Here is a 27,526-nt window from a genome sequence, read left to right on the forward strand (position 1 = left end):
TATAGCTAGCGTCAAATATGCTCAAATCTGTGACAAAACAAATTTGGAACTGCCTGTATCAGTAAAGTAGTTCTGGGACCTGAGGAATGATTTTTCATACCCGTACACCACAAACTGCCCAACTTTGCTGTAACATGCAGCAAGAGGGAACTGATGGTGAGGGGGAATAGGGGCATGCCGATTTACCCCTCACTTGGCCAATGGTCCACAATCTGGATACGCTGTGATACCCAGGAGGGAAGTGCCTTTGGTTGTTGCTTCATATCGGTTACTCTGCCCTTTTGAGCAGACTTTTCACATTTTTTTTTGTCAATCTTCTACAATATTTCTTCCAAGCAAGGTATTAAGTAATTGGAAAGAGCAAGGAAACAGGCTAAACTTGGTGTCCAGGAATGCGAGAGTGACAGAACACAATGGCCTGAAATTCATGTCTGCTGTGCTCTAGTTTCTGAAACACAAGCACGTTTGACCTCCTGCTCTGCCACTGTTGCCCTGAGTTTTCAGTCAGTGAATGTTTTCACTCAGTTATTGATTAAAGTTCCAGTAGCATCTTGGCGAAGTTACTGGACTGGTATCCAGAGGTCTGCACTATTGATCTGGAGACAGGAGTTTGAATTCCATAATGGCAACTAATTTAAATATTTGTTATATCGAAGCCGGCACTAGTAGTGGTGCAACAGACCGCTTAAACACTCTTGTGGTTCACACAGTTAGTTCCGTGATGTCTGCAGGGAATGAAGACTGCCTCACTACCTACATACTTTGGCTGAATCTGAGTCCAGACCAACAATATGTTTGATGATTAATTGCCCTTTGAAGTGACTCAGAAAAATACTCCTTTCAGACAGCAGTAAAGGTTAACAATGAATGCAGCTTTGCTAGTGGTATCCACATCTGTGAAAGAAATAAAAAATAATCAGCAGCATTTTCTAGCTTTCTAGAATTCTATTAAACATCAAACAATTAACTTGTGTGGCAACCAATAATATTCAGACAAATCCCACTAGATTACTTGCCTCCATTAATAATTCTGCATTTTGAATACAACTTCTTTTGTAGGTGGCAAACCAGATGACATCACTGTGCTATTGTCTGTAGTGACTGAGAGCAAAGAATGAAGAGAGGAAACCTTTGCCTCGTTGGCTACAAGTGCCCAGCTGACACGCCTCAGAAGTGGCTCCTTAATCTTTGCTGTGAGAATCCCACAAATCTCTGCTGGGCATCCCGTTGGAAGCCATCCTCAGATGACCAAGTTCAAGGAATTGCAATGGTTGAAATATAGAGTGAACACTCATTCTAATCAGTTCCTGTCATTTGAAAACAGTTACACTTTGCTCTTTAATGCTTTTTGCATCCTAGGAAGTATGTAAAATAGTTTGTCTCTAAAGTCGGTACCCCCTGCATTAGCCTCTTTCAAACACCTTTTTACCACATGATGGTAAAGCCATTCAGTGTCCTTGATGACAAATGATTCCTGGAAATTCAGCCTGCTAAAAGATGTATGTTTTTTAAGAAAATATTTTGTCAAACAAATACAATGCACTCTTGGATCACCTCAACTTACCAAAAGCCCCACTGGAAGAACCTAAATGTATTTGTTTTTAAAATATACATTAGGGTGAGACTTTAAAATATGCATTAGGGTTTATGATCTAGGGTGCACATTGTACTTTGCCAACATCCTTTGACCAGGATGGACTGGAGGGTTAGTTTTTGGCTCAGACTCTCTGGGAGAGGAGCTGTAAGTTGGTCCAGCTAAGTACTACATCAGAGAATGAGTGACAGCAGAGTGGAGTACGTTTTAATATGAGCTAGCTTTGATGCACTGGTGCCTGCTGGAACATGCAAATTGTTTCCAGACACAACTTATCAGATCTTGACTGGCAGCTAAACAGTGCCTAATAACCCACTGTACTGAGAAACAGCCTGGGTGCACAATCCTTATCGTGGCTGCCCCCCCCCCCCCCCCAGTGCTCTTCTTAAACAAAAGTGCTCCGTGGCCCCCTCGACCTCTGAGCAATGGATTGTTCTGATCTGAAGTTGTTTTCTAGAATTGTTTATGAGCAATCCATATAAAGTTCAGTGGGTGGAACCTCTGCTCGTTGACAATTATTGTTCATTCGTTTAAGTTACAAAATCCTCAAGTGGACAAAATTACCACTTGGACCTCATCCGGAATCGGTAATATAACCAAGACAAGAACACTCTCCATGAACCATCGTTCTGGGCTTGACATTGATTTGTACAGCAGGCCAATTGCTCCGTGCTAGTGTTTCACTGCAGAACAGAGTGTGCAGCAGCGAGAAGACAGATCTTTGGAGTCTGATGTTTGGTCCGTCTCATTGTGGAACTGAACTAGATCAGCATTTGGCTCTCATGGTTAACTTATATTCTTGATCGTATTCTTAAAACTGCAGATGATTAGGTTTTGTTCCAGATGTTTTATTTGGAGAGTTGTTAAAAGAAATTATACTTAAATCTCTTCGACAGCTGGTTATTTGCCTTGACAATCTTCATTTGAAGGAAATAAGATGAGCAGAAGCTGCTTGATGATTTTTGTGGCCAACATTTATATTCTTGATGTTGTAATCACAGTTTCAGTTTGTTATGAGTTCTTCCAGCACTGTCAAATGCTCTCCTGTATCAGGGTAACAGTTAACTGAAGATGTAATGATGGAGTAGGTGTTGGTTGGACTGCTTGCTCAGTTCACTGGATATTGGATGGTCCACTAGGGATGTTTGCTGAAGGCCACCAGTGGGAAATGGCCCATTCTTTGGCTGTTCACCCTACAGGCACCAAGACTATCTGCTTCTCTCTCCTGGTCTGTGTTGGTCTACTGGCAACTGCACTGAACTTGGAGGAACATAGAAATTAGAACTTAGAGCAGATTTTAGAATCATGAAAATTTGCAAAACAGGGCAAGGCCATTGAAAAGCAAAAATGCTACAGATGCTAGAAATCTGAAATAAAGCCAGAAAATGCTAGAAATACTCAGCAGGTAAAGCAGCATCAGGGGAGAAGAGTGGGGAAGAGAGGGTTAATGTCTCGTGATGACCTGTCACAGAACTTGGAAAAGTTGGAAATCAAATGTTTTGAGGTGCAGAGAATGCTGATACAAACCAGATAAGATGGTGACATGGGGCTGTGGATCCTGCAGCCAGGTAGGAGGTGAGATGCTCTTCCATGAGCTTTGTTGGAAAGTCGGGTCAGAGTGGGATGGTGAATCAAAGTGGCAGGTCGCTGGGGCTCCCGGGCAGGCTGAACGAGGGTGTTCTGCAAAGCTACTGCTTCAACAACTCTTGAACTCTGATACCCTGGGTCTTTCATCCCCTTCATGTTCCTCTTGCCCTGTTCAGTGTTCACTTCTGATCTTCCCCTCCGCCTATCCCTCACCAAATAATTTGCCTTCAGCAGAGGTCTCAGTTTCATCTTCCCAAGTCCCCGTCTGAGCCCGGTGTGAAGCTGAGCTCTCCCGCTGCCTCTGCACCCATTTCTTTGGCCAGTGTCTTCAGCTTAGACTGGGGGCCTTTTCTGCTATTTCTAGAATTCCTGATGCAGCTGAATCCCTCGTCCTGGCCTCTTACCTTCTCGAACTATTCATCACTAACTGCTGGTATAATATTAGTTCTTTTGTTCTGCTGCATGTACTCCTGAACTTGCTGTGCTGTGACACCTCCTCAGTTGGTGCTGTCATTGTCTGTCTCACTTACCACTTAACAGAGGCTGCAGGCACCACCTTGTACCTCTGCCTGGGCTGTGACCCCACCACTGAACGCTACGTTGTTTCCTTTCCCTCAACAACTTCCAGTCTCATGATTCTCCCACCACACACAGCCTACTTCTCCTTTCTTCCCAAGATCCCCAGTCAGGACTGTCCTGATAGATCCAATGTTTCAGGCAGTTGTCGCACAGAATTTGCTCCCTCCCACCCAGCTTTATTCTTTGCTTCCTGCCATTGAGCCAGTTTCAGATCCATGTGGCTACTCTCTGTTGGATGCCCCTTGCCTTGACTTTCTTGCCCAGCCTGCCATGCAGCACCTTGTGAGCCTTGCTGAAGGACATCGGTGATTGCACTGGGTCCATCGACTGAGTGAACAAAATGCAGGTGGTGGTGGTTCAACAGAAGTTTCAGCAGCTTGTAGTAATTGTTGGTGTAGGATGGAGTATACTTTACCCTGGTCAAACAAGGCTCTCGCAGACAGCAGCTACAGAGACTGTCTTCACAAAAAAAGTTGCACCAAAGTTTGTCGTTTTGTAGCTTTTCAAGAACTGTGTGATATGCATTATCTTAAAATTGTGACGAGCTGCTTGTGGACTCCTGGCATTTTAAGACCCTGCATTTCACCAGTAACCTGAAGGGAGCTATAGGGTGCTGGTTCGCAGAGTCTCTGCAGCATTGAAAGCAGGAGGGCTTGCTCCAGAGTATCTGGTCTTTCACCCTGTGAAGGGCAAAGTCTGCCTTTGCCCTGTTGATCCGTGTATTTTTCAGCCTCTAACCAGATTAGGTCAGCAGCATGTAGTGCAGAAGGTCAGGAATGCACAAGGGAAACATTCTTATGTGAAGGGGAGAAAAGTACAATTAAAATAACTATTGTTAATATTTTGATATGGGAATTTAGAATTGCAGTTTAATTCACTGGGATAAATTGCGAGATGAAAGCTTGAGAGAGAAGCAGATGAACTTCGTGCTGCAATGGCATTGTGACTGTTTCACACATTTCTCTGCTCCCCATTGGAGAAAGATACAAGGTGTAGCTTGGCTAAGATTTGTTATTCTTCTGGGATGGAAGAGTTACTGCTGTTGAATTGAGCCATTGATATTGCTACAGCAATATACAGTATCTGTGAGTCTCTATATATAATTTGTTTGCATATGCCAGACACATGCACTACCTGTGTGGATTTGTACAGGTGCTTTTCAGGTTTGGTTCTGCTGCAGTCTTCAGTTTTAAAAAGACAAGCCCAATTTTTATTTGTTCAATTTATTTAATCTAGTGGCAGATCATAAGGAATTAGATATCTTTGCACAATGATGGGAGCACTGCACTTGAAACCTTTAGAACATACCTTGATCTGTTGTATAGATCTCAAATGTTGTAACTGAAATACGTGATGCCATTCATTTTGTCTATGCTGAGTAGTATTGTGCTATTACCAGATGTACTAATCCACCTCTACTTGAAGAATGGGCCATCCAGTGAGAAATGTATTATTGCTACGTTATGGTACAATATTACTACGTGCGCCATCCAAAGATGTCAATCAATTGTTTGATATACAAGGAACACTTTTTGCAATTGCTGCAGCATGTCTATACCAGGGAAGAGAATGGATCTGCAGTCTCTTACTGTCTCACAATTTCATTTTGTTCGCTCCTGCAGGTCTCTCTGGCTTGTTTGAAAGCAAGGTCTTTATAAACTTGTTTATAACCGTACACACCTTCAGTTAATCCCTTGGTTTAAAGAGAAATTTTAACAGCTGCAACGCATGGATCCATTGGCCGGAGGCTTGGCCTGTGTGTCCACAAACCTTGGTTTTCTGGGTTCAGACATCTCTCCATCTGGTGTGCAATGAACGCCATTCAGTTCATAATTTTCTTAAGTGGAAATTCTCTTGAAGAGAGATCTATTTCTTGCCCTGTAAAATAAAATAAATCACTGGCAATATAGGATTGAGGAGTTTTACTAAAATCTGTTTAAAATGAAGAAAGATATTGCACATATTTGCATAACTGAATAATGTTAAAATTGTAGGATTTATTGATTAAAAATTGCACTAACCAGGAAAATAACTTAAGCAATGGAAATTGAGAGTAACATAAATTTGTGTTGCAAAAATTGAAATGAAGTGTGTTTAAGTTGAGAATGCTGAGATCAGGCATAGACGTCTAAAATAGCAAATATATGTGAAAGTATTAGGGTAGCCATGGAATTTAATGGTGAGACTTTTCCTTATTGTAAAGGAAAATTGAGCCCCATTCCTCACTTTATCTCCTGGGGATCTGTGCTCAAAGTGAACGCAGAACACAGGCAGCATTGTCGTTGTGCTTGTCCGGCTCTTTCTGCAGGAAACAAGAGGTTGTGAAGTTACTTTTATTGTGCCGAGGAGAGGAAATCATTCTTATTATAAAAAAAGACCGGTTGTAGCAAATGAGAGAGCAAAGTAGATCTGGTTATTTTTTGGTTTTGGTACATTTTAAACTGTAATTGAGATCTAGCTGATCCCAGGAACATCCTCGGCTAAAGAACGTTAATGTAGATCACATACAGCATACAGAACAGTACTTGACAAGATTGTCAATGCTTCATTTTCAAATGATCTCTAGTCTCTAGTGAATGAGTTGGGCGTGTCAAAGGAGCTGATGTAATACAGAGATTAACCATGGGCTCCGTATTTAGATCTAATTCACCATTGCCTATAAAAGTACACAAAAGCTCATCCTTTTGTTATTCTGAGAGAGCTCTCTAAAATAAGGTAAATCTGATGAACAGAACTGTCTGGAAGCGTGTAAATAAAAGAGAGATGATGGGAATGGGGTAAACAGTCTAAAGTCAGAAACTTCATTGGAAGAGTTTGATCTTGTTCATTTTAATATGAACAAGAACAATCAAATATACCCACAATATTTTTGTGATCCGGTGCTTCAATGTCCTTCCATCATCCCTTCATTCTGTATCTCCATCTCCCTCCATCTGCGTGTAGGTGCCCACCTGTCTGCCTCGCTATCTTCCCTCCCACTCTCTGCCGCGATCTTCTCGATCAGCTGCCCCCTTCCCCCTGCCAAGTATCTTCCCCCCTTGTCCCCTCTTCTTCCTCGGTTTGCCAGCTCTCCTGTTTCCCCCTTTTCCTCGTTCCCCCTTTCCCATTTCCTCTTTCCTGCTTTTAGCAAATGGCAGTAGATGCTTATTATATTTCGTTCCCAAAAATCAGTAGCTTTACTACAAAGCCCAAAGTTGTATGTTTCAGTGCAGGTGACTGACCGTTTTCTAACCCCATGTTCACACATCCCACAGTGAAGCTAAGAGCCACCAACTATTTCAGAGTTGTGCACTGATCAGTTGAGCTTTCACTTCCTATTGAGATTCTTTAATTCTGATATATCTGTGGATGCTGAAAAATTGTCTTTTGAGAAGTTTTGTATACTTCTGTTTTGGTGTCAGGAGGAGATTTAGTCGTGCAGGCATGGTTTCTGGTTCTTCCACAACTGATATCTTTGGAAATATACTTTGGCTCTAATAGCCAAATGGGTTAAAATTCATTAGTATAACTATCAAAAGAATAAAATTGCTGCAAGTTTTATGTTTAATTTTCTTTTCTTGTGCCAGGTTAGTTTAACTGAGTGCTTTCTGTAGACTTGGCAGCCATTAACTGCCTGGTTTGGGGACCAACCTCTTGCTTTTCTGTGCACTTTTCTAGCATTTGGCTTTCAGTCAATTTCTGCTTCCTCATTCAGTGGAAATTTGGAGAACTCTCATGTCTCACTGGGTTTGCAAATGTTGCAGTTGATCAGATTAACTTGGGCTGTTGTTGACTCTCTGGGTAAATGATGAGTGGGTTTGTGCTCATCTGGCCCCTTCACCTGGAGCTGCTGCCTCTGCCCGCGCTTAGCTAGTGCCAGTGGGACACCGGTGGGCTGCAGCTTCAATACTTCTAACATCTCTAATATTCAGACATTTAAGAACTAAAATGGATTCAGAAAATCGGAACTTTGATGTTAAAATGTGCATGTGTACTAGTCCTGAATACCAGTGGTACCACTGGGAACTGCTGTCAATACCATGGTCTGCAGCTCTACACTTCCATAAGGAAGAGCTGCCTTTGGAAAGAAACACTTGAAATGTCCTTTTTGAGACATAGGATTTTTTAAGTCTTCCAGGCAGTGGGACTCTGAATCAAGGACCAAATATTTCAGAGCGATCAGAGATGTAACCTCCTACCTGATCTTACAGAATAGAAGTCAATACTTAAAAAGATGACTTTATAAAGCCAAAGTTTTGCTTTACAGGAAGTGGGCAGCTTTAACCTTGCAGAGTCATGAGAAACCCTCAAACTGATGGATCCATGTAAAAAAGTGACTGTGTTTGTAAAATGTTGTGGTTTCATTCAAAATTGAATTCTTTTGCTTCATTTACGATCTAACCCGACAGTAATGCTGGGTCACTGTGTTCTGTTCTTCACAACTGCAACAAAACCAAACTGAAAAGCACCAGTGGAAGTTTGCTTGGGTGCAGTTATATTGGTGTGTAATGACTTACGGAAAGAGATTGTTGAACTTGAATTTTTTGTCTTTATCTGTAATCTGAAAATCAAGCTGTTAATTTTTCTTTGTATCCAATGTTTTAAAATTTAGGTTTGTTGAAATTGTTCAAGTATGACATTCATAAGTTATGAACTGTAAATCTATTGAACAAATTATAATCTTTATTTATTTAAACACAGTGTGTTTTGCCTTTTTCCAAAATGGTCTGACAATGCCTTTGTCATGTAAAACCTTACTGCCCAGGTATGGGCAGGGGAGTGGGGGGTGGTGAGAGGAAACAGATTTACCCTGTGAAAGCAGAGGTGGCCCATTTAGCCCTTGGTGTTTCCATTTGTCATTGCTCATTGTGCCCAATGTGAGTGATGTCATACCATCACCGAAAGGGCCCGTTCAACACAGAAACAGGCTCTTCGGCCCACAACCTCCGTATTAACCTTTTGTTTTGTTGTACATGTGTCTTGAAATTATATCGCTTAACAACTAAGGTAACAAAAGTCTATCAGTCCCTGATTTCAAATGAAAGTTATAGAGGTGTTTAAAATTATGAGAGGCACAGATAAGGTGGATGGTAACAGTCTTTTCCCCAGGGTAGGGGAGGCCAAAGCTAGGGGGTATAGATATAGGGTGAGAGGGGAAAGATTTAAAAGGGACCAGGGATCAAGTTTTTCACGCAGAGGGTGGTGTGTATACGGAATGAGTGGTTGAGGCAGGTACAACGGTATCATTTCAGAAGCACTTGGATAGATACATGGAGGGGGATATGGGCCGAATGCAGGAAATTGGGACTAGCACCGTGGTCGGCATGGACTGGTTGGGCTGAAGGGCCTGTATCCAGGCTGTGTTGCTCTATGATTTAAGGTGAGAGGAGGTAAGTTCAAAGGAGATGTGCGGGGCAAGTTTTTATTGGTGGGTGCCTGGAATGTGCTGCCAGGGGTGGGGGTGGAGGCAGATACAACAGAGGTTTAAGAGGGTCTTCGATAGGCACATGAATGTGCAGGGAATGGAGGGATTTCAGTTAGGTGTTTAATTCCTAGTTTAATTAGTTTGCACATGGTGGGCCAAAGGGCCTGTTCCTGTGTGTTCTATGATTTCCAGCCTCCCATCTGTCTCACTGCTGCTGTGGATCCCACCCCTGCCAACTACATACCACTCCCGAAACCTATCATCGGTTATCAAGTACTTTGGGGCGTCTGAGATCATGGAAAGAAACATTTCGAAGAGAAGTGGCAAATTCCGAGTGTGCAGCACAGACACTGGGCTCAGCCCACCATGTCCCTGCTAACTGACTGGTATTGGTATCTCCACCAATCCCAGTTACCAACCCTGGAGCCTTCTGTGTCTTGGCAATTTAAGTGCTCATCTGAATACTTAAATCTTGTGAAGTCCCTGCCTCTGCCATTCACACAGGCAGTGGGGTCCAGACTGCAGCTCTCCAGGTGAAAACGCCCCTCTAAACCTCTTACTCCTTACCTTAGACCCACACCCTCTGGTCTCAAGGCAACTCTCCCATGTACCTGTCCTATTTCTGCCTTTCACAATTTTGTCCACCTCATTCAGGTCCTCCCTCAGCTCCCTCCGCTCCAAGGGAAACAAACCCAGCCTATCTCATACCCGAGACAGGCAACACCCTGGCGAATCCCTCTGCACCCTCTCCAGTGCTGTCACACCCTTCCTGTAGTGTGCTGACCACAACTGCCACAAAATTCCAGCTGTGGTCCAACCAACGTTTTATAAAGCTGCACCACGCTGTGCCACAAGCAACCTGTGTCCCACCTACCTGCACCGCGACCTGTTCACTGAGGACCCTCTGTTCCTCAATGCCCCTGGGCCCTTCTGTACTTGCTTGCCCACTTGCCCAGGTGATCAACATCACCGTGTGGCCTGGGATTGTCCTCATCAGCAAACCAAGTTCCATTTCATCTGCGACATTACTCATCATGCCCCCTACAGTTATTACCCTATAACCCATCCCAGCTCTGACCTCTGGTGACAGCCGTCCACTCACCGCTCACTGTCACCCATCACCAAGCCAAGTTTGGACCCAATTTGCCAACCCCTGCCTTTCCAAGTGAAGATTAATCTGGTCCCTCTGGGGGTCTAAAACCTGAGGGGATAGGTCTAACGTGAGGGGAAAGATTGAGAGGAAGCCGGGGGCTGGTTGGTGTGTGGGACAAGCTGTGGGAGGAAGTGGTCGAGGCAGCTACATGGAACAGAACATAGAACAGTACAGCACAGGAACAGGCCCTTTGGCCCACCATGTGGTGCCCAACTAATTAAACACCAAACTCAACAAATCCCTTCTGCCTACACAATGTCCATATCCCTCCATTCTCTGCACATTCATGTGCCTATCTAAGAGCCTCTTAAATGTATGTGTCTTATTGTAACTGCCTCCACCACCATACCTGGCAGCTCATTCCAGGCACCCACCACTCTCTTGTCCCGCACGCCTCCTTTGAACTTGCCCCCTCTCACCTTAAATGCACGCCCTCTAGTATTAGACATTTCGACTCTGGGAAAAAGATACTGGCTGTCTACTCTATCTATGCCTATCATAATCTTATAAACCTCTATCAGGTCTCCCCTCAGCCTCCACCACTCCAGAGAAAACAACCCAAATTTGTCCAACCTCTCCTTGTAGCACATGCCCTCTAATCCAGGCAGCATCCTGGTAAACCTCTTCTGCACCCTCCCCAAAGCCTCCACATCCATCCTGTAATGGGGCAACCAGAACTGAATGCAATACTCCAGATGCAGCCTAACCAGAGTTTTATAAAGCTGCAACATAACTTCCTGACTCTTGAACGCAATGTCTCAACTAATAAAGGCAAGCATGCCATGTGCCTTCTTTACCACCCTATCAACCTGTGTAGCCACTTTCATGGAGCTCTGGACCTGGACCCCAAGATCCCTCTGTACATCAACACTGTTAAGGGTCCTGCCATTAACTGTGTACTCTCCCTTTACATTTGATCTCACATTTGGATGGATTAAATGTCACATTTGCACAGATTAAACTCCATCTGCCATTTCTCTGCCCACATCTGCAACTGATCGATATCCTGCTGTATCCTTTGGCAACCTTCTGCACTAATCAAAACACAACGAATTTACTAACCCACCCATCTACATTTTCATCCATGTCTTTTACACATATAAGAAACAGCAGAGATCCCAGTACAGATCCCTGCGGAACACCATCAGCCACGGACCTCCAGACAGAATAAGCCCCATCTAACACTTCCTCTGTCCAATTACAATGTTTAAAAGACATTTGGGCAGGTATGTGGATAGGAAAGGTTTCAAGGGATATGGGCCAAGCAGAGGCAAGTGGGACTTGCTCGGGCAGTCCCACTTGTCAGCACGGACAGGTTTCTGTGCTGTATACCTACCATGTGCTTGCTTTATTTCTTTAAGAACCCTCGATATCGCTCAACATCCAGGGTTCCCTTGACTTGCCAAACTTGCCCTTCACCCTTGTGGGAACATGTTGGCCTGAACTCTCACTGCTTCACTTTAAAAATGCTCCACTTTACTAAATCAAAGTGCCATTGAGTTACACAGCAGGAAAACAGGCCCTTCAGCCCAACTGGTCCGTGCTGATCAAGACGTCTATCCAAACTGGTCCCATTTGCCTGCCTTTGGCCCATATCCTAAACTTTTCCTATCCATGACCCTGTCTAAATGTCTTTTAAATGTTGTTATTGTACCTGCCTCATTCTCTGGCAGCTCGTTCTATATACCGACCATCCTCTGCATGGAAAAAGTTGCCCCTCAGACCCCTTCTAAATCTTTCCCCTCTCACCTTAAACCTGTGCCCTCTAGATTTAGATCTCCTACCCTGGGAAAAACACTGTGACTGTCCACCTTACCTGTGCCCCTCATTGATTTTTTAGACCTCTATCAGATCACCAGTCAGCCTCTCCAGCCTCTCATAACTCAAGCCCTCCAGTCCCGGTAACATCCTCGTGTATCTTTCCTGCACCCTTTCCAGCTTAGTGACATCCTTCCTAAAACTGGGCGACCAGAACTGCCCACAGTACTCCACGTGTGGTCTCACCAACCACTTGCACAGTTCCAACATGATGTCCCAGCTCTTGTACTCAATGAACTGAATGTTGAAGGCCAGTGTACCAAACGCCACCTTCACCACCCTGTCTACCTGTGTGTCACTTTCAGGGAACTCTGTACCTGGGCTCCGAGGTCTCTCTGTTCTACAACATTCTCATTGTAGATTTACCTGCAAGCAGCTGCTCCTAGTGCACATTTGTCTGTGATATTGTAATGATAACAAACAGCAAGGGAGCCAGCCTCTGATCCCTCTGCCTCAACTTTGGATCCAACTTGTCAACTTGCCCTGGATCCCACAGACTCTAATTGGACCAGTTTCCAACATGGAACTTTGTCAAAAAGCCATACTGAAGTCTGTCGACTATTGGTATTGGTATTGGTTTATTATTGTCACTTGTACCCAGATATAGTGAAAAGCTTGTCTTACAAACCGATCGTACAGGTCAATTCATTACACGGTGCAGTTACATTGAGTCAGTACAGAGTGCATTGATGTAGTACAGGTAAGAACAATAACAGTACAGAGTAAAGTGTCACAGCTACAGAGAAAGTGTAGTGCAATAAGGTGCAAGGTCACAACAAGGTAGATCGTGAGGTCAGAGTCCATCTCATTGTATAAGGGAACTGTTCAATAGTCTTATCACAGTGGGGTAGAAGCTGTCCCTAAGTCTGGTGGTACGTGCCCTCAAGCTCCTGTACCTTCTACCTGATGGAAGAGGAGAGAAGAGAGAACGACCCGGGTGGGTGGGGTCTTTGATTATGCCGGCTGCTACACCAAGACAGCGAGAGGTAAAGACAGAGTCCAAGGAGGGGAGGCTGGTGTCTGTGATACGCTGGGCTGTGTCCGCAACTCTCTGCAGTTTCTTGCGGTCTTGGGCAGAGCAGTTGCTGTACCAAGCCGTGATACATCCAGATAGGATGCTTTCTATGGTGCATCGGTAAAAGTTGGTGAGAGTGAAAGGGGACAAACCAAATTTCTTTAGCCTCCTGAGGAAGTAGAGGCGCTGGTGAGCTTTCTTGGCCGTGGCATCTACATGATTTGACCAGGACAGGCTGTTGGTGATGTTCACTCCCGGGAACTTGAAGCTGTCAACCCTCTCAACCTCAGCACCATTGGTGTAGACAGGTGCATGTACACCGCCCCCTTTCCTGAAGTCAATGACCAGCTCTTTAGTTTTGTTGACATTGAGGGAAAGGTTGTTGTCATGACACCATTCCTCTAAGCTCTCTATCTCCTTCCTGTACTCCAACTCATCGCTGTTTGAGATACAACCTACAACGGTGGTATCATCTGCAAACTTGTAGATGGAGTTAGAGCAGAATCTGGCCACACAGTCATGAGTGTATAAGGAGTAGACTGAGGCTACTCCTTAGTTAGGAGTAGTTAGGAGTAGACTGAGGACGCAGCCTTGTGGGGCACCAGTGTTGAAAATAATCGTGCCGGAGGTATTGCTGCCTATCCTCACTGATTGCGGTCTGTTTGTTAGAAAGTCAAGGATCCAGTTACAGAGGGAGGTGTTGAGTCCTAGGTCTCAGAGTTTGGTGACAAGCTTACTTGGAATTATTGTGTTGACGACAGAGGTGTAGTCAATAAACAATAGTCTAACGTAGGTGTCTTTACTGTCCAGATGCTCCAGAGCTGAGTGTAGGGCCAGGGAGATGGCATCCGCTGTAGACCTGTTTCGGCGATAGGTGAATTGCAGTGGGTCCAGGTTATCTGGGAGGCTGGAGTTGATGCATGCCATGACCAACCTCTCAAAGCACTTCACGATGGTGGATGTCAGAGCCACTGGTCGGTAGTCATTGAGGCATGTTACCTTGCTTTTCTTTGGTACTGGGATGATAGTGGTCTTCTTAAAACAGGAGGGAACCTGAGATTGAAGCAGGGAGAGGTTGAATATGTCTGCAAAGACTACATTGACTCACTGCCCTCATCAACAGAGTTGTAGAGAGATACAGAATCATAGAAAGTTACAACACAGAAACAGGTCCTCTCTGCCCACGTCGTCCATGCTGACTGTGATGCCTGTCTACATTCATCCTATAGGCCTGTATCCTCCATAGCTGGGTCCAGACACCCACCACCCACTGTGTGAAAAACATGCCCCTCAGATCTCCTTTAAATTTCTCCCCTCTCACTTTAAACCTGCCTATCTATGTCCCTCATCATTTTACAATCCTCCATAAGGTGACCCCTCAGCTTCCCATGTTCCAGTGAGAACAAGCCCAGCCTGTCCAGTCTCTCCCTATAACCACAGCCGTCTGTACCAGACAACACCCTGGTGAACCTCTCCTGCACTCTCTCCAGTACAGTCACAACCTTCCTGTGTTGTGGAGACCAGAACTGCGCACAGCACTCCAAATGCAGTCTGACGAATGTTTTGATAAGATAAGAGATAAGATATCTTTATTAGTCACATGTACATCAAAACACACAGTGAAATGCACCTTTTGCGTAGAGTGTTCTGGGGGCAGCCCGCAAGTGTCGCCACGCTTCCGGTGCCAACATAGCATGCCCACAACTTCCTAACCTGTACGTCTTTGGAATGTGAGAGGAAACCGGAGCACCCGGAGGAAACCCACGCAGACACAGGGAGAACGTACAAATTCCTTACATACAATGGCCAGGATTGAACCTGGGTCGCACTGTAAAGCATTATGCTAACTACTACACCACCGAGCCATGCATGTGCAGCTGCAACATGTCCCACCTCTTGTACCCAATGCCTTGGCTGATGAAGGCAAGAATACCAGTCGCTCCCTTCCCCACCCGATCCGCCCGTGTCGCCACTTTCAGGGAGCTGGAATTGCAGCTTGGGAAAATGCCCTGCAGGCCTAGTCCGCACTGAACACCACGTTCACTTTCAGTCACCCTGCTGTAGGGAAGATGGCAGTCAGCTGGAAGGACTGCAGAGGAGATTTACGAGGATGTTGCTGGGACTCGAGGTACTTGAGTTACGGAGAGAGGTCGAGTAGGTCGTGACTTTTTCATTGGAGTCTAGGAGAATGAGGGGTGATCTTACAGAGGTGTATAAAATCATGAGGGGTACAGATAGGGTGAATGCGCACTGTCTTTTTCCCAGCGTTGGGGAATCAAGAACTAGAGGATATAGATTTAGGGTGAGAGGGGAGAGATTTACTAGATACCTGAGGGGCAACTTTTTCACCCAGAGGGTGGTCAGTGTATGGAACGAGCTGCCAGAGGAAGTGGTTGAGGGAGGTACATTAACAACATTTAAAAGGTCCATGGATAGGAAAGGTTGGAGGGATATGGGCCAAATGCAGGCAAATGGGACTGGCTTGGATGGGAATCTTGGTTGGCATGGACTGGTTAGGCCAAAGGGCCTGTTTCCATGCTGTATGAATCTATGACTCTTTGTAGGCATTGGTTTCTAAGTAGTAATGTGACGAACAAACCAGATGATTGGTTTAGCTGATATTGGCTGAGGGATCAAGCACGGTAGTGTAGTGGTTAGCGTAACGCTATTACAGCGCCAGCGACCCGGGTTCAATTCCGGCCGCTGTCTGTAAGGAGTTTGTACGTTCTCCCCGTGTCTGCGTGGGTTTCCTCTGGGTGCTCCGGTTTCCTCCCACATTCCAAAGAGGTGAGGGTTAGGAAGTTGTGGGCGTGTTATGTTGGCGCCCGAAGCGTGGCGACACTTGCGGGCTGCCTCCAGAACACTCTACGCAAAAGATGCATTTCACTGTGTGTTTCAATGTATGTGTCTTATATGCCTCATGTATGAGTATTACGTCAGACTTTGTACTAAATAAACTTGTGAATTAGACATATCACTGCTGTCAACATCACCAGGTCCCAGTCCATGTGGTGCTGTTGGAGGGAACAGGCGATGACCTGACATGGCAGGAAGGCTGACACACATGTGCTGCTTTGTTGCACTTTAAAGAGAACTCGATGTGTGTTGAACCTCAGTAAGAAAGTGTTTCACGCTGCCCCTCGATACAAAGATAGAAATCATTGAATTCAATGGCTTTGCATTCATGAAAACCATTTAAAATGGGAGGGCAGGACGTGAGGAGATTGCAGCAATTCCTGTTATGCGTGAATTAAATATTGGCCAATATTTCTGGGAAATGTATTTTCAGAGCAAATAGCGAAATGTGCCTGAATTTCACATGCAGTTTGTCACATCTTTGCCTGAGTCCGTCATGGACACTCTGGTGTGAGGCAGTCCCTCAGCACCAAGGACAACTCGCTTCACCTCTGGTTCTGAGAGTTAATGTGGGATCAGGTTCTAATGAGCACAACCTGCTCAATGGACAAGGATACTTGAATCTCTATTGGGAATCTATGACCTTGAGAAGGAGAATCTTTTTCCCATGATAGGGGTATCAAAAACAAGGGGGCATAGGTTTAAGGTGAGAGGAAGGGATTTTAAAGGGAATCTGAGGGGTAGAATTGATTGTATGCAGAGGCCGGTTGACATCTGAAATGCACTGTCCAAGGAGGTGGTGGAGTCAGGTACAATTCCAGAGGGTGCAGAGAGGATTCACAAGGACATTGCCAGGACCGGAGGGCTGGAGTTACAGGGAGGGACTGGATTGATGTACAGACTGGACAGAATGGAAAAGGTCCTTCGGCCCAGCTTGTCAATGGCGGCCAAGATTTCTTCCTGGGATAATCCCATTTCCCACATTTGGCCCAAATCCCTCTAAACCTTTCCAAGGCAGCATTTCACGTGAACCCATCGGTATAATTTATTGCATCTGGTACTCCTGGTAGGGCCTGCCCTACATCGGTGAGACCCGACGCAGATTGGGGATCACTTCGTCGAGCACCTTCGCTCCGTCCTCCACAGCAGCCGGGGTCTCCCAGTGGCCGGCCATTTTAAATACACTTCCCATTCCCACGCCGACATGTCTGTCCACAGCCTCTTCTACAGCCAAGTTGAGGCTAGACGCAGATTAGAGGAACAATATATCCTATTCTGTAAAAGATAGCTGGGAGTGCAAGGGTTAACGACTGGCAGTGTAAGAGTTAACAGTGTGCTTCTCATTGTAAATGGGTTCTCAAGGTAAAGAATGATTTCATGTACGGCAGGATTTAGCTTTGTTTAGTTTCAATGCCAGATGCAAGTGGGGAAGAGGTAGTTTTTTTAAACATATCTTGTTACGCTAGAAACTTTATGTAAACAGTTGCCTGTGTAAGTGTAACTTCCCACCTAATTTTCCCTCGAAAATGGGTATAAAGGTGTGCTGTAGCCAAGTCCCCTTTGAGTGGGTTTCGGTATAGAGTTAGGGTTACATGGTTTACTCTCTCTCTGTATTCCCCCACTCCCACTAGCGAAAGCTAATAAAGCATTTATCGTAAGTTCTTTGGTTCTGCTGTTGTCTGATTATTTAGAGAAGCGCGGGTCAACTTTGACATTTGGCGCAGTCAGCAGGATTTCACAGGGATCTGGACACCTCTGGACTGAGTAAGTGGCGGACGGCATTCGGAAGGTCAATGGGAGAAAAAGGCGCCTTCAGACCCCTTGTGTCTGACTCCTACATTGACCTCCGGGAACACTGTGGTCCCTCATCCGAGGTTGATCTGGTTCCCCTGTCGAAATCCCAAAGAACCAGCAGAGAGATTCATGGGTAGGAGGATGGTATTTTTTAAGAGATAGTTGTATGGTGAAAGAAAAAGAGTTCGTTTTGTTTAACACTGGGGCACAGTGATACAGGGGCAGAGATCTAAGTACTTAAAGTTCATTTGGTATAAATAAGGTCGTATGGTATAAGTTCGTTCGGAATTAAAGTTCATTTGGTATTGGAGTTCGTATGGAGTAAATAAGTTCGTTTGGAAGAATATAGTATTACAGAGTTTGTTTGGGAAACAGAGTTGGTTTTGAAATAATGTTTGTCTGGGAAACATAGTCTGGGATAAATTGTACTTTGATCCAAGGCAGTGAGGCCAGGGTAAGTTGTGATTCAGACATCAGACATAAGTCAGAATGAGACAGTGTCTTGATAAAAGTGAAGGAGGTATCCCGATGCAACAGATGTGTTACCTGCACCCAGAACATCAAAAACAGTTTCGACAATTGTCTGCAGCCTTAAATGAGAAATTAGGTAATGAACAGTTGCCGATCGATGGTACAAGGTGCGCATTAAGTCATCTGTTTAAAGGACATCAAGGGAGATATTTAATTTAATTTCTTTTAAGGCTCTAATTTCCGTCTTATCTTATTTCATGCTATCTTTTAATTTCATGTTAAGTCCGCTCTTTAATTTCAAGAGTACTTTTCAGTTTGTGGTAGAAATTCATTTTTTGAACATACAGTGGCATGCAAAAGTTTGGGCAGCCCTGGTAAAAATTTCTGTTACTGTGAATAGCTAAACGAGTAAAAAATGACCTGATTTCCAAAAGGCATAAAGTTAGAGATGACACATTTCTTTAATATTTTAAGTAAGATTACTTTTTTATTTCCATCTTTTACAGTTTCAAAATAACAAAAAAGGAAAAGGGCCCAAAGCAAAAATTTGGGCACCCTGCATGGTCAGTACTTAGTAACACCCCAGTATCACAGCTTGTAAACACTTTCTGTAGCCAGCTAAAAGTCTTTCAGTTCTTGTTTGGGGGATTTTCACCCATTCTTCCTTGCAAAAGGCTTCCAGTTCTGTGAGATTCTTGGGCTGTCTTGCATGCACTGCTCTTTTGAGGTCTATCCACAGATTTTCAATGATGTTTAGGTCGGGGGACTGTGAGGGCCATGGCAAAACCTTCAGCTTGTGCCTCTTGAGGTAGTCCGTTGTGGATTTTGAGGTGTGTTTAGGATCGTTATCCTGTTGTAGAAGCCATCCTCTTTTCAGCTTCTGCTTTTTTATAGACGGTGTGATGTTTGCTTCCAGAATTTGCTGGTATTTAATTGAATTCATTCTTCCCTCTACCAGTGAAATCTTCCCCGTGCCACTGGCTGCAACACAAGCCCAAAGCATAATCGATCCACCCCCGTGCTTAACAGTTGGAGAGGTGTTCTTTTCATGAAATTCTGCACCCTTTTTTCTCCAAACATACCTTTGCTCATTGCGGCCAAAAAGTTCTATTTTAACTTCATCAGTCCACAGGACTTGTTTCCAAAGTACATCAGGCTTGTTTAGATGTTCCTTTGCAAACTTCTGACGCTGAATTTTGTGGTGAGGACGTAGGAAAGGTTTTCTTCTGATGACTCTTCCATGAAGGTCATATTTGTGCAGGTGTCGCTGCACAGTAGAACAGTGCACCACCACTCCAGAGTCTGCTAAATCTTCCTGAAGGTCTTTTGCAGTCAAACGGGGGTTTTGACTTGCCTTTCTAGCAATCCTATGAGCAGTTCCTTGGAAAGTTTTCTTGGTCTTCCAGACCTCAACTTGACCTCCACTGGTCCTGTTAACTGCTATTTCTTAATTACATTACGAACTGAGGAAACGGTTACCTGAAAACGCTTTGCTATCTTCTTATAGCCTTCTGCTGCTTTGTGGGCATCATTTATTTTAATTTTCCAGAGTGCTAGGCAGCTGCTTAGAGGAGCCCACGGCTGCTGATTGTTGGGACAAGGTTTGAGGAGTCAGGGTATTTATAAAGCTTTGAAATTTGCATCACCTGGCCTTTCCTAACGATGACAGTGAACAAGCCATAGCCGTAAGAAGCTAATGAAGGTCTGAGACCTTGGTAAAAGTTATCTGAGAGCTCAAATCTCTTGGGGTGCCCAAGCTTTTTCATGGTGCTCCTTTCCTTTTTTTCCACTCTAAAATTGTACAAAACAAAAATAATACACTCATCTTGCTTAAAATGTTGAAAAGAATGTTTCGTCTTTAAATAGAGAGCCTAGTAATTTCTAAGGTAGGGACATGCTCGGCACAGCTTTGTGGGCCGAAGGGCCTGAATTGTGCTGTAGGTTTTCTATGTTCTATGTTCTATCTTTAACTTTATGACTTTTGGAGATCAGTTCATCTTTTACTCACTTAACTATTCACAGTAACAGAAATTTTGACCGGGGCTGCCCAGACCCTTGCACGCCGCTGTATAAGTGTTGTTTTTGGGTCATTTTTGTCTTTCGTATTATGTAAGACTTTTTGAGAATTGAGTTCTAATAAGTTCTATGGTTCTATGGTTTTAAGTTTTGAATAGTTAATGAACAACATTCTGTACTGAGGAGGGATAATGCATGTCAAAGAGGGATTGAGTTATATACAAGGGAGGGTGCACTAAGAAAAACTAGGAGGTTTTAAAGCCTGAGTGTGAATGTTATGACAAGAAAAGGAGCATAAAGATAACAAAGCGCAGCGTCAATTGATTAATAAAATGGCCAAAAGTAGTGAAATTGATAATGACCCTGGGGACCCAGTGTCAGACATGACGACCCTATTCTTGCAGAATGATGAGGATGAGGAATTGGAAGATTCCTTGTGGGCGAGACCACCCCCGTATGTCTCTCAGGGACCCCTACATTACCAAGATCCAGCACTGCCAGCACAGCTGGAGCCATTAGCTCAAGCTCAGGCTCCCGTCAGGGATGAGCAAGCAATACAAACAATAGCTGACGGTGTGAAACGAGCCCCCAGACAAACGAGAAAGAAAGTCCCTGAGGTAACAATGCACCCTGTTCGAGTACTCCCCAGTTCCCGAGCAGGTGCTCAGGGCCAGGCAGACACTGTGGAGCTTTATACACCGTGGAAACCTCAAGAGGTGTTCTTAATTGCTCATCATGCCCCAGATAGAAACAAAGATCCTGTTGGATTCGTAAATTATGTATGATCTACCCAGACCATGTATGGGGCACAACCACGAGATCTCTTTTCCCTCTGTCATGCTATGCTGAATCCTGAAGAGAATATTAAGTGGAAGGCAGCAATGCTGCTTCCTGCAGGAGGGGGAAATCTTATTGCTACATATGAAGATTTAACTCAGAAAAATGGTAACCTGAATCAACAAGTTACTATCATGTTAACAGCTCTCTCAGAGAGTTTAAAACAACCAATTGACATGAGTAAGGTTCTGGAATGTAAACCTACTCCTAAAGAGACAGCCCAGGAACTTTGGGACCGTTTTACTACAGCATATCAGACATATGCTGGAGATCAGGCATATAATAATGGACAGCCGTCCGCCCGGTTTAATGCGATTTTAATGCAGTGCCTCCCAGAGAAAACAGCATCATTAGTAAAGACTAACCTGGACTGGTGTAATAATACAAGGGAACAATCCTGCAGGGCAGTGCTGGCTTTTTGGCCCAACACTAAAGAGGAAACTGGGTCCTCAGCCAAACCCCGTGTGAGGTATGGGTTCCCCCTACGTGCACCAATGGCAGATAATTGGGATGATTGTTCATACCCCAGTATTGGTGGTCCTCCGGAAGGACCAGCACAGATTCTCCTCCAAAGGTCCTATCAGCAAGGAAGGAGAAGGCCGTGGGGGCGGGATCAGGGACCTCAGAGTCGCCCTAACATCTTTAATGGACCACCAACACCACCACCACACAGGGATGTCTGCTTTAATTGTGGTAGGGAAGGACACTGGTGATGGGAATGTCCCTTTAATTACCAGGAGGATATGGACAGCAGGTATGAGAGAAGGAGGGCACCCTTCACCACTAACAACCCTTTCAGACAATGACTTGAGGTCACAGGAAGGGCCCCACCACTCACAGCAAAAGGGAGGAGTGAAGAGCCCACTGTGATGATGAAAGTGCAGGGAGTCTCTCTTCCATTTTTGATTGATACAGGGGCAACCTTGTCCACCCTGGATCAGGAACTCATGGAAGAATATGGATTCCCTGTAACTACTCGTATTGTTCGAATGTCTGGACTGGAAGGTAAACTCAGAGACTATCCAACTACAGCACTTTTACAAGAAACTTATGATTATGCTACCCATACGTGCCTTTCACTATTACAGCAAATCTGGTTTCAATTTGTCTGGAAGAGACTTGTTCAAGGGACTTGGGGTGGAAATATTGGGCACCGATAGGGGGCTCTATGTGAGTTCACCTTGTGTACGGCCACGAGTCCTCATGGCAGTCAGCCCTCCCCAATGGTGATCAGTAGACCTCCCCCCGGAGCCGCTCTTTTCTGGCCTGCCTAACCCTCATGTCACCCTGTGCTATGATCCCACTGGACATGATTGGGAGAAAGAGCATCTCTACGAGGCGTATGAAGGACACATGGTTATGTATGCTTGGCAGGGAAAGTTGAGGGACGGCAGGGAACAGCCCTGATTGCAGAAGTGCCAGAGATGATGTGGAAGCAAACGGGATTGATCCATCCACAGGTTACACTCACTGTTAATAAGGGACATACGGCTAAGGGACTCGGTGTTTTAACACAATGATTGGTGAATCTTGCTGACCCTAATTTGACCACTAAGCAGGAGTTCCCTCAAGGTGTGTTGACATATTGGGCGATGGCTCAGGAAGTTTTTGGGATATTGAAACACCATCGGTCACAGGATAAAACGGAAATTCCTGACGAGGTCTGGTCTGCATCTCCATATGAGGTACACATATTGGTAAAACCCGACGCCCAGCTGCCATCAATACCACAGTACCCTTTAAAGCCAGAAGCACGGGAAGGCATAAGGGAGCTGGTGGATTCGTTGGAACGTCAAGGTATTCTCGTACCCTGTCGCTCCCCCTGCAACACACCGATTTTCCCGGTTCCAAAGCCTGGACGCTCTGAGTGGCACCTAGTGCAAGATTTACGTGCTATCAGTGACGTTGTGATGCTGATGCATCCTATTGTGCCAAATCCAGCTACTATATTGTGTCCCATTCCTGCAACATCTGCAGTATTTACAGTAATTGATTTACGACATGCCTTCTTTGCAGTTCCTCTACACCCGGACAGCCAATATCTTTTTGCTTTTACTTAGGAGGGACATGGACGTGACTTCCGCAAGGCTTTATTCATTCACCTACATTGCTCTCGCAGACCCTTCGGGAACAGCTGACATCATTAACTCTTCCCGGTGGTTCCACTGTCATTCGATATGTGGATGACCTGTTGCTGGCCAGACCGGACAAAGAGATGAATGACAAGGATACTGAATCGCTTGTGAAGGCACTGCACGGCTGGGGATATGTCATTCCCTGACGGAAGGTAACGCAGGGTAAAGAAGAGGTAAAATTCATGGGAATCATGTTGAGCACCATAGAGAGAAAACTCACTCCAGCTCACCCTACTCCCATTACTAATTACCCTGCCCCTCAAACACCGAAACAAATGTTGGCCTTCTTGGGGTTGGTAAATTTCTGCCGGCAGTGGATTCCTAACGTAGCGACGTTAACTAGGGAACTTTCCCCTCTAGCTTCTATTAATGCGCCACAGTGCTTTACTCTGTCCACTCAACAGCTCGCGGTGTTTCAGGAATTAAAAGAAGCCTTGCGCTCTGGTCCAGTGCTTGGACGACCTCTCTATGACCAGCCATTCCAACTTTACATTACAGTTACGCAAGGGTGTGCCACAGTTGTGCTTACCCAATATCATAGTGATGTCCAGAAACCTGTAGCCTACTTTTCTGTCAAACTGGACCATGGCACAAGGAATGCCTCCGTGTACACAAGTTTTACCGGCTTTACATGACATTGTTTCTGCAGCTGCTAACACTACCCTACACCAGCTGGTTCAGGTTTACACACAGCATTCAGTCGCTGCCCTGATGACATCAGAACAATCTCGCCACTGGACTCAAGCACGACTAGGGAGGTATGAGGTCTCCCTGTTGGCCAGTCCATACCTGACCTTCCACAATTGTACAACTGTTAACCCAGCTTCTTTTCTGACACAGCCACCTTCAGAGATCTCGGAGCCTGATCATGACCATCTACAGAGAAATCATCTTCTAACTTCAGCTCGTGAGGATTTAAAGGACTGTCCGATTGGTGGAGCTGTAACCTGGTTTGTGGATGGCTCATCCTTTATAGATGACCAAGGCCGGCGACGATCTGGTTATTCAGTCGTACAGGGAACTGATAGGGTAATAGAAGCTGCAGCCTTTCAGCATTCTGTCTCCGCACAACGAGCTGAGCTGTTTGCTTTAACATGTGCCTGCATCAAAGGAAATGGTATTTCCCTTAACATTTACACAGACTCGCGATATGCCTTTGGGATTGCCCATAACTTTGGTCATTATGGCAGCATCGTGGATTTTTGACTTCATCAGGCGATAGAAGAATGCTTTGTTTATTTCAAACCTCCTGCGTCCCTGTCCCAACCGTCCCACCTAGCAATCATTAAGTGTGGTGCACACACTAAAGACCAAGATCTCATTTCCCTGGGAAATGCCTACGTGGATACAATCGCGAAGGCCATTGCTATCTAGGGACCCCTTACCGTTTATTCAGATGAAAACAAACAACTCTTGAATAGAACGGCCCTGCCTGACATGGGGAGTGTAGTGAAACTTCAGGAGGAGGCCTCTGCAAATCACATTGAATTATGGAAACAGCAGGGGTGCGCTAGAGATCCTGACACATGGTTATGGACCACCCCTGCTGGACAAGTTTGTGTACCAGATGCATTTTTACCTACTTTACATTCACAGGTTCGTAACGCTCAGAGAAAGGAAGAGGACAGAACAGAGGAATCGAGGATCCAGCCTGGAGATTACGTCTTGATAAAAAATTGGGAGCATAAAAAGTTGGCACCAAGATGGAAAGGCCCCTTTCAAGTGCTACTCACTACGCCCACGGCGGTAAAGGTCGAAGGACGACCTCGGTGGATACATCATTCCGACTGCAAAAAGATTGGTCGAGGGAAAGGACAACATGTTGGGGGGAAAATGGACAATTAGTGCATCCATAAGTATCCTGGGACTAGTTTTTAATAGTAGTACTTTTATCATTGTTGTAATCATTCTAGCACACCGTCTCTTTCCGTTAATGGCACAGTCTTGTACTCAGTCTCTCGCTTCGTAGAGTTGTCTATTATCATGAAATGATAAAGAGGAGGGAATGTAAAAGATAGCTGGCAGTGTAAGGGTTAACGACTGGCAGTGTAAGGGTTAACAGTGTGCTTCTCATTGTAAGCGGGTTCTCAAGGTAAAGAATGATCTCGTACAGCGGGATTTAGCTTTGTTTAGTTTCAATGCCAGATGCAAGTGGGGAAGAGGTAGTTTTGTTACACTAGAAACTTTATGTAAACAGTTGCCTGTGTAAGTGTAACTTCCCACTTAGTTTTCCCTCGAAAATGGGTATAAAGGTACACTGTAGCCGAGTCCCCTTTGAGTGGGTTTCGGTATAGAGTTAAGGTTACATGGTTTACTCTCTCTCTGTATTCCCCCACTCCCACTAGCGAAAGCTAATAAAGCATTTATCGTAAGTTCTTTGGTTCTGCTGTTGTCTGATTATTTAGAGAAGCGCGGGTCGACTTTGACATTTCCATCTTGGTCGTCTCCAATCTGACGGCCCCAACATCAATTTCTCTAATTGGTCTGTCCCGACCAAGATGCCCGTCTAAGCTAGTCCCATTTGCCCGCATTTGGCCCATATCCCTCTAAACCTTTCCTATCCTTGTACTTGTCCAAGCACCTTTTAAATGTTACCAATGTACCGGCCTGAACCACTTCCTCTGGCAGCTCGTTCCATAGATGATATTCCATTTCTAATAGGAACTTGACTGGCGACTTTACATGAGAAAGTTGCCGCTCAAATTCCTACTAAATCTCTCCCCTCTCATCTTAAACCCGTGCACTCTAGTTCTTGATTCACCAACCTTGGGAAGTCCTTGTGAACTGTTGTCACTGATATAAAGTAGGAGACACAGCACCTAATTGTAAGAACATAGAACACTACAGCACAGTACAGGCCCTTCAGCCCACAATGTTGTGCCAACATTTTATCCTGCTCTAAGATCTATCTAACCCTTCCCTCCCACATAGCCCCCTACTTTTCTATCATTCATGTGTCTATCTAAGAGTCTCTTAAATGTCCCTAATGTATCTGCCCCCACAACATCTGCCACACAGCCACCACTCTTTGTGTAAAAAACTTACCCCTGACATCCCCCTTATACTTTCCTCCAATCACCTTAAAATTATGTCACCTCGTATTAGCCATTGTTGCCCTGGGAAAAAGTCTCTGACTGTCCACTCGATCTATGCCTCTTATCATCTTGTGCACCTCTATCAAATCACCTCTCATCCTCCTTCTCTCCAAAGAGAAAAGCCCCAGCTCGCTCAACATATCCTCATAAGACATGCTCTCCAATCCAGGCAGCATCCTGGTAAACCTCCTCTGCACCCTCTCTAAAGCTTCCGCATCCTTCCTATAATGAGGCGACCAGAACTGAACACAATACTCCAAGTGTGGTCTAACCAGAGTTCTATAGAGCTGCAACATCACCTTGCGGCCCTTGAACACAATACCCCGACTAATGAAGGCCAGCGCACCATACGCCTTCTTAATAACCCTATCAACCTGCGCGGAAACCTTGAGGGATCTATGGACGTGGACCCCAAGATCCCTCTGTTCCTCCACATTGCCAAGAGTCCTGCCATTAACCTTGTATTCTGCCTTCAAATTCAATCTCTGAAGTGCATCATTTCACACTTTTCCGGGTTGAACTCCATCTGCCACTTCTCAGCCCAGCTCTGCATCCTATCAATGTCCTGTTGTAACCTACAGCAACCTTCTACGTGATCCACAACACCACCAACCTTTGTATCATCAGCAAACTTACTAACCCACCCTTCCACATCCTCATCCAAGTCATTTATAAAAATCACAAAGAGCAGGGGTCCCTGCGGAACACCACTGGTCACCAACCTCCAGGCAGAATACGCTCCATCTGCAACCACCCTCTGTCTTCTATGGGCGAACCAATTCTGAATCCACACAGCCAAGTCTGCCTGGATCCCATGCCTCCTGACTTTCTGAATGAGCCTTCCATGAGGAACCTTATCAAACACCTTACTAAAATCCATGTACACCACATCCACTGCTCTACCTTCATCAATGTGTTTTGTCACATCCTCAAAGAATTCACTCAGGCTCGTGACACACAACCTGCCCCTCACAAAGCCATGCTGACTGTCCCTAATCAGCCTATGCTTCTCTAAATGCCCATGAATCCTGTCACTAAGAATCTTCTCCAGTAATTTGCCCACCACTGAAGTAAGACTCACTGGTCTGTTATTCCCAGGGTTATCCCTACTCCCTTTCTTAAACAAAGGAACAACATTTGCCACCCTCCAATCACCTGGAACTACCCTGTGG

At 45.0% G+C, this 27,526-nt stretch overlaps 1 protein-coding gene and 2 long non-coding RNA genes across 4 annotated transcripts in view; 2 read left to right on the forward strand and 1 right to left on the reverse strand.

The window, feature by feature from the left end:
* The window catches only part of LOC127581381 (protein phosphatase PTC7 homolog), an 82,407-nt gene extending 73,972 nt beyond the window's left edge, over positions 1-8,435 (forward strand). Inside the window, 1 exon segment of the mRNA XM_052035757.1 lies at positions 1,060-8,435. Coding sequence (XP_051891717.1) covers positions 1,060-1,118 — 59 coding nt within the window. The 3' untranslated portion in view covers positions 1,119-8,435.
* Positions 8,436-14,129: 5,694 nt separating this feature from the next.
* Positions 14,130-27,526, reverse strand: part of LOC127581384 (uncharacterized) — a 31,557-nt gene continuing 18,160 nt past the window's right edge. The window contains exon 3 of the long non-coding RNA XR_007957948.1: positions 14,130-14,203. This is a non-coding gene — a long non-coding RNA (uncharacterized LOC127581384). The remainder of the gene's footprint in view (positions 14,204-27,526) is intronic.
* LOC127581383 (uncharacterized) lies at positions 17,968-25,613 on the forward strand. 2 transcript variants are annotated; one of them, XR_007957946.1, is made up of 3 exons: positions 17,968-18,407; positions 22,040-22,129; positions 23,185-25,613. It is a non-coding gene; the product is annotated as an uncharacterized LOC127581383 (long non-coding RNA). The 2 variants fall into 2 exon arrangements; XR_007957947.1 differs by lacking the exon at positions 22,040-22,129 and having other exon boundaries at positions 23,185-24,017; positions 24,100-25,613.

The sequence above is a fragment of the Pristis pectinata genome, chromosome 21 (assembly GCF_009764475.1).
Source record: "Pristis pectinata isolate sPriPec2 chromosome 21, sPriPec2.1.pri, whole genome shotgun sequence".
Classification (NCBI taxonomy): Eukaryota; Metazoa; Chordata; class Chondrichthyes; order Rhinopristiformes; family Pristidae; genus Pristis; species Pristis pectinata.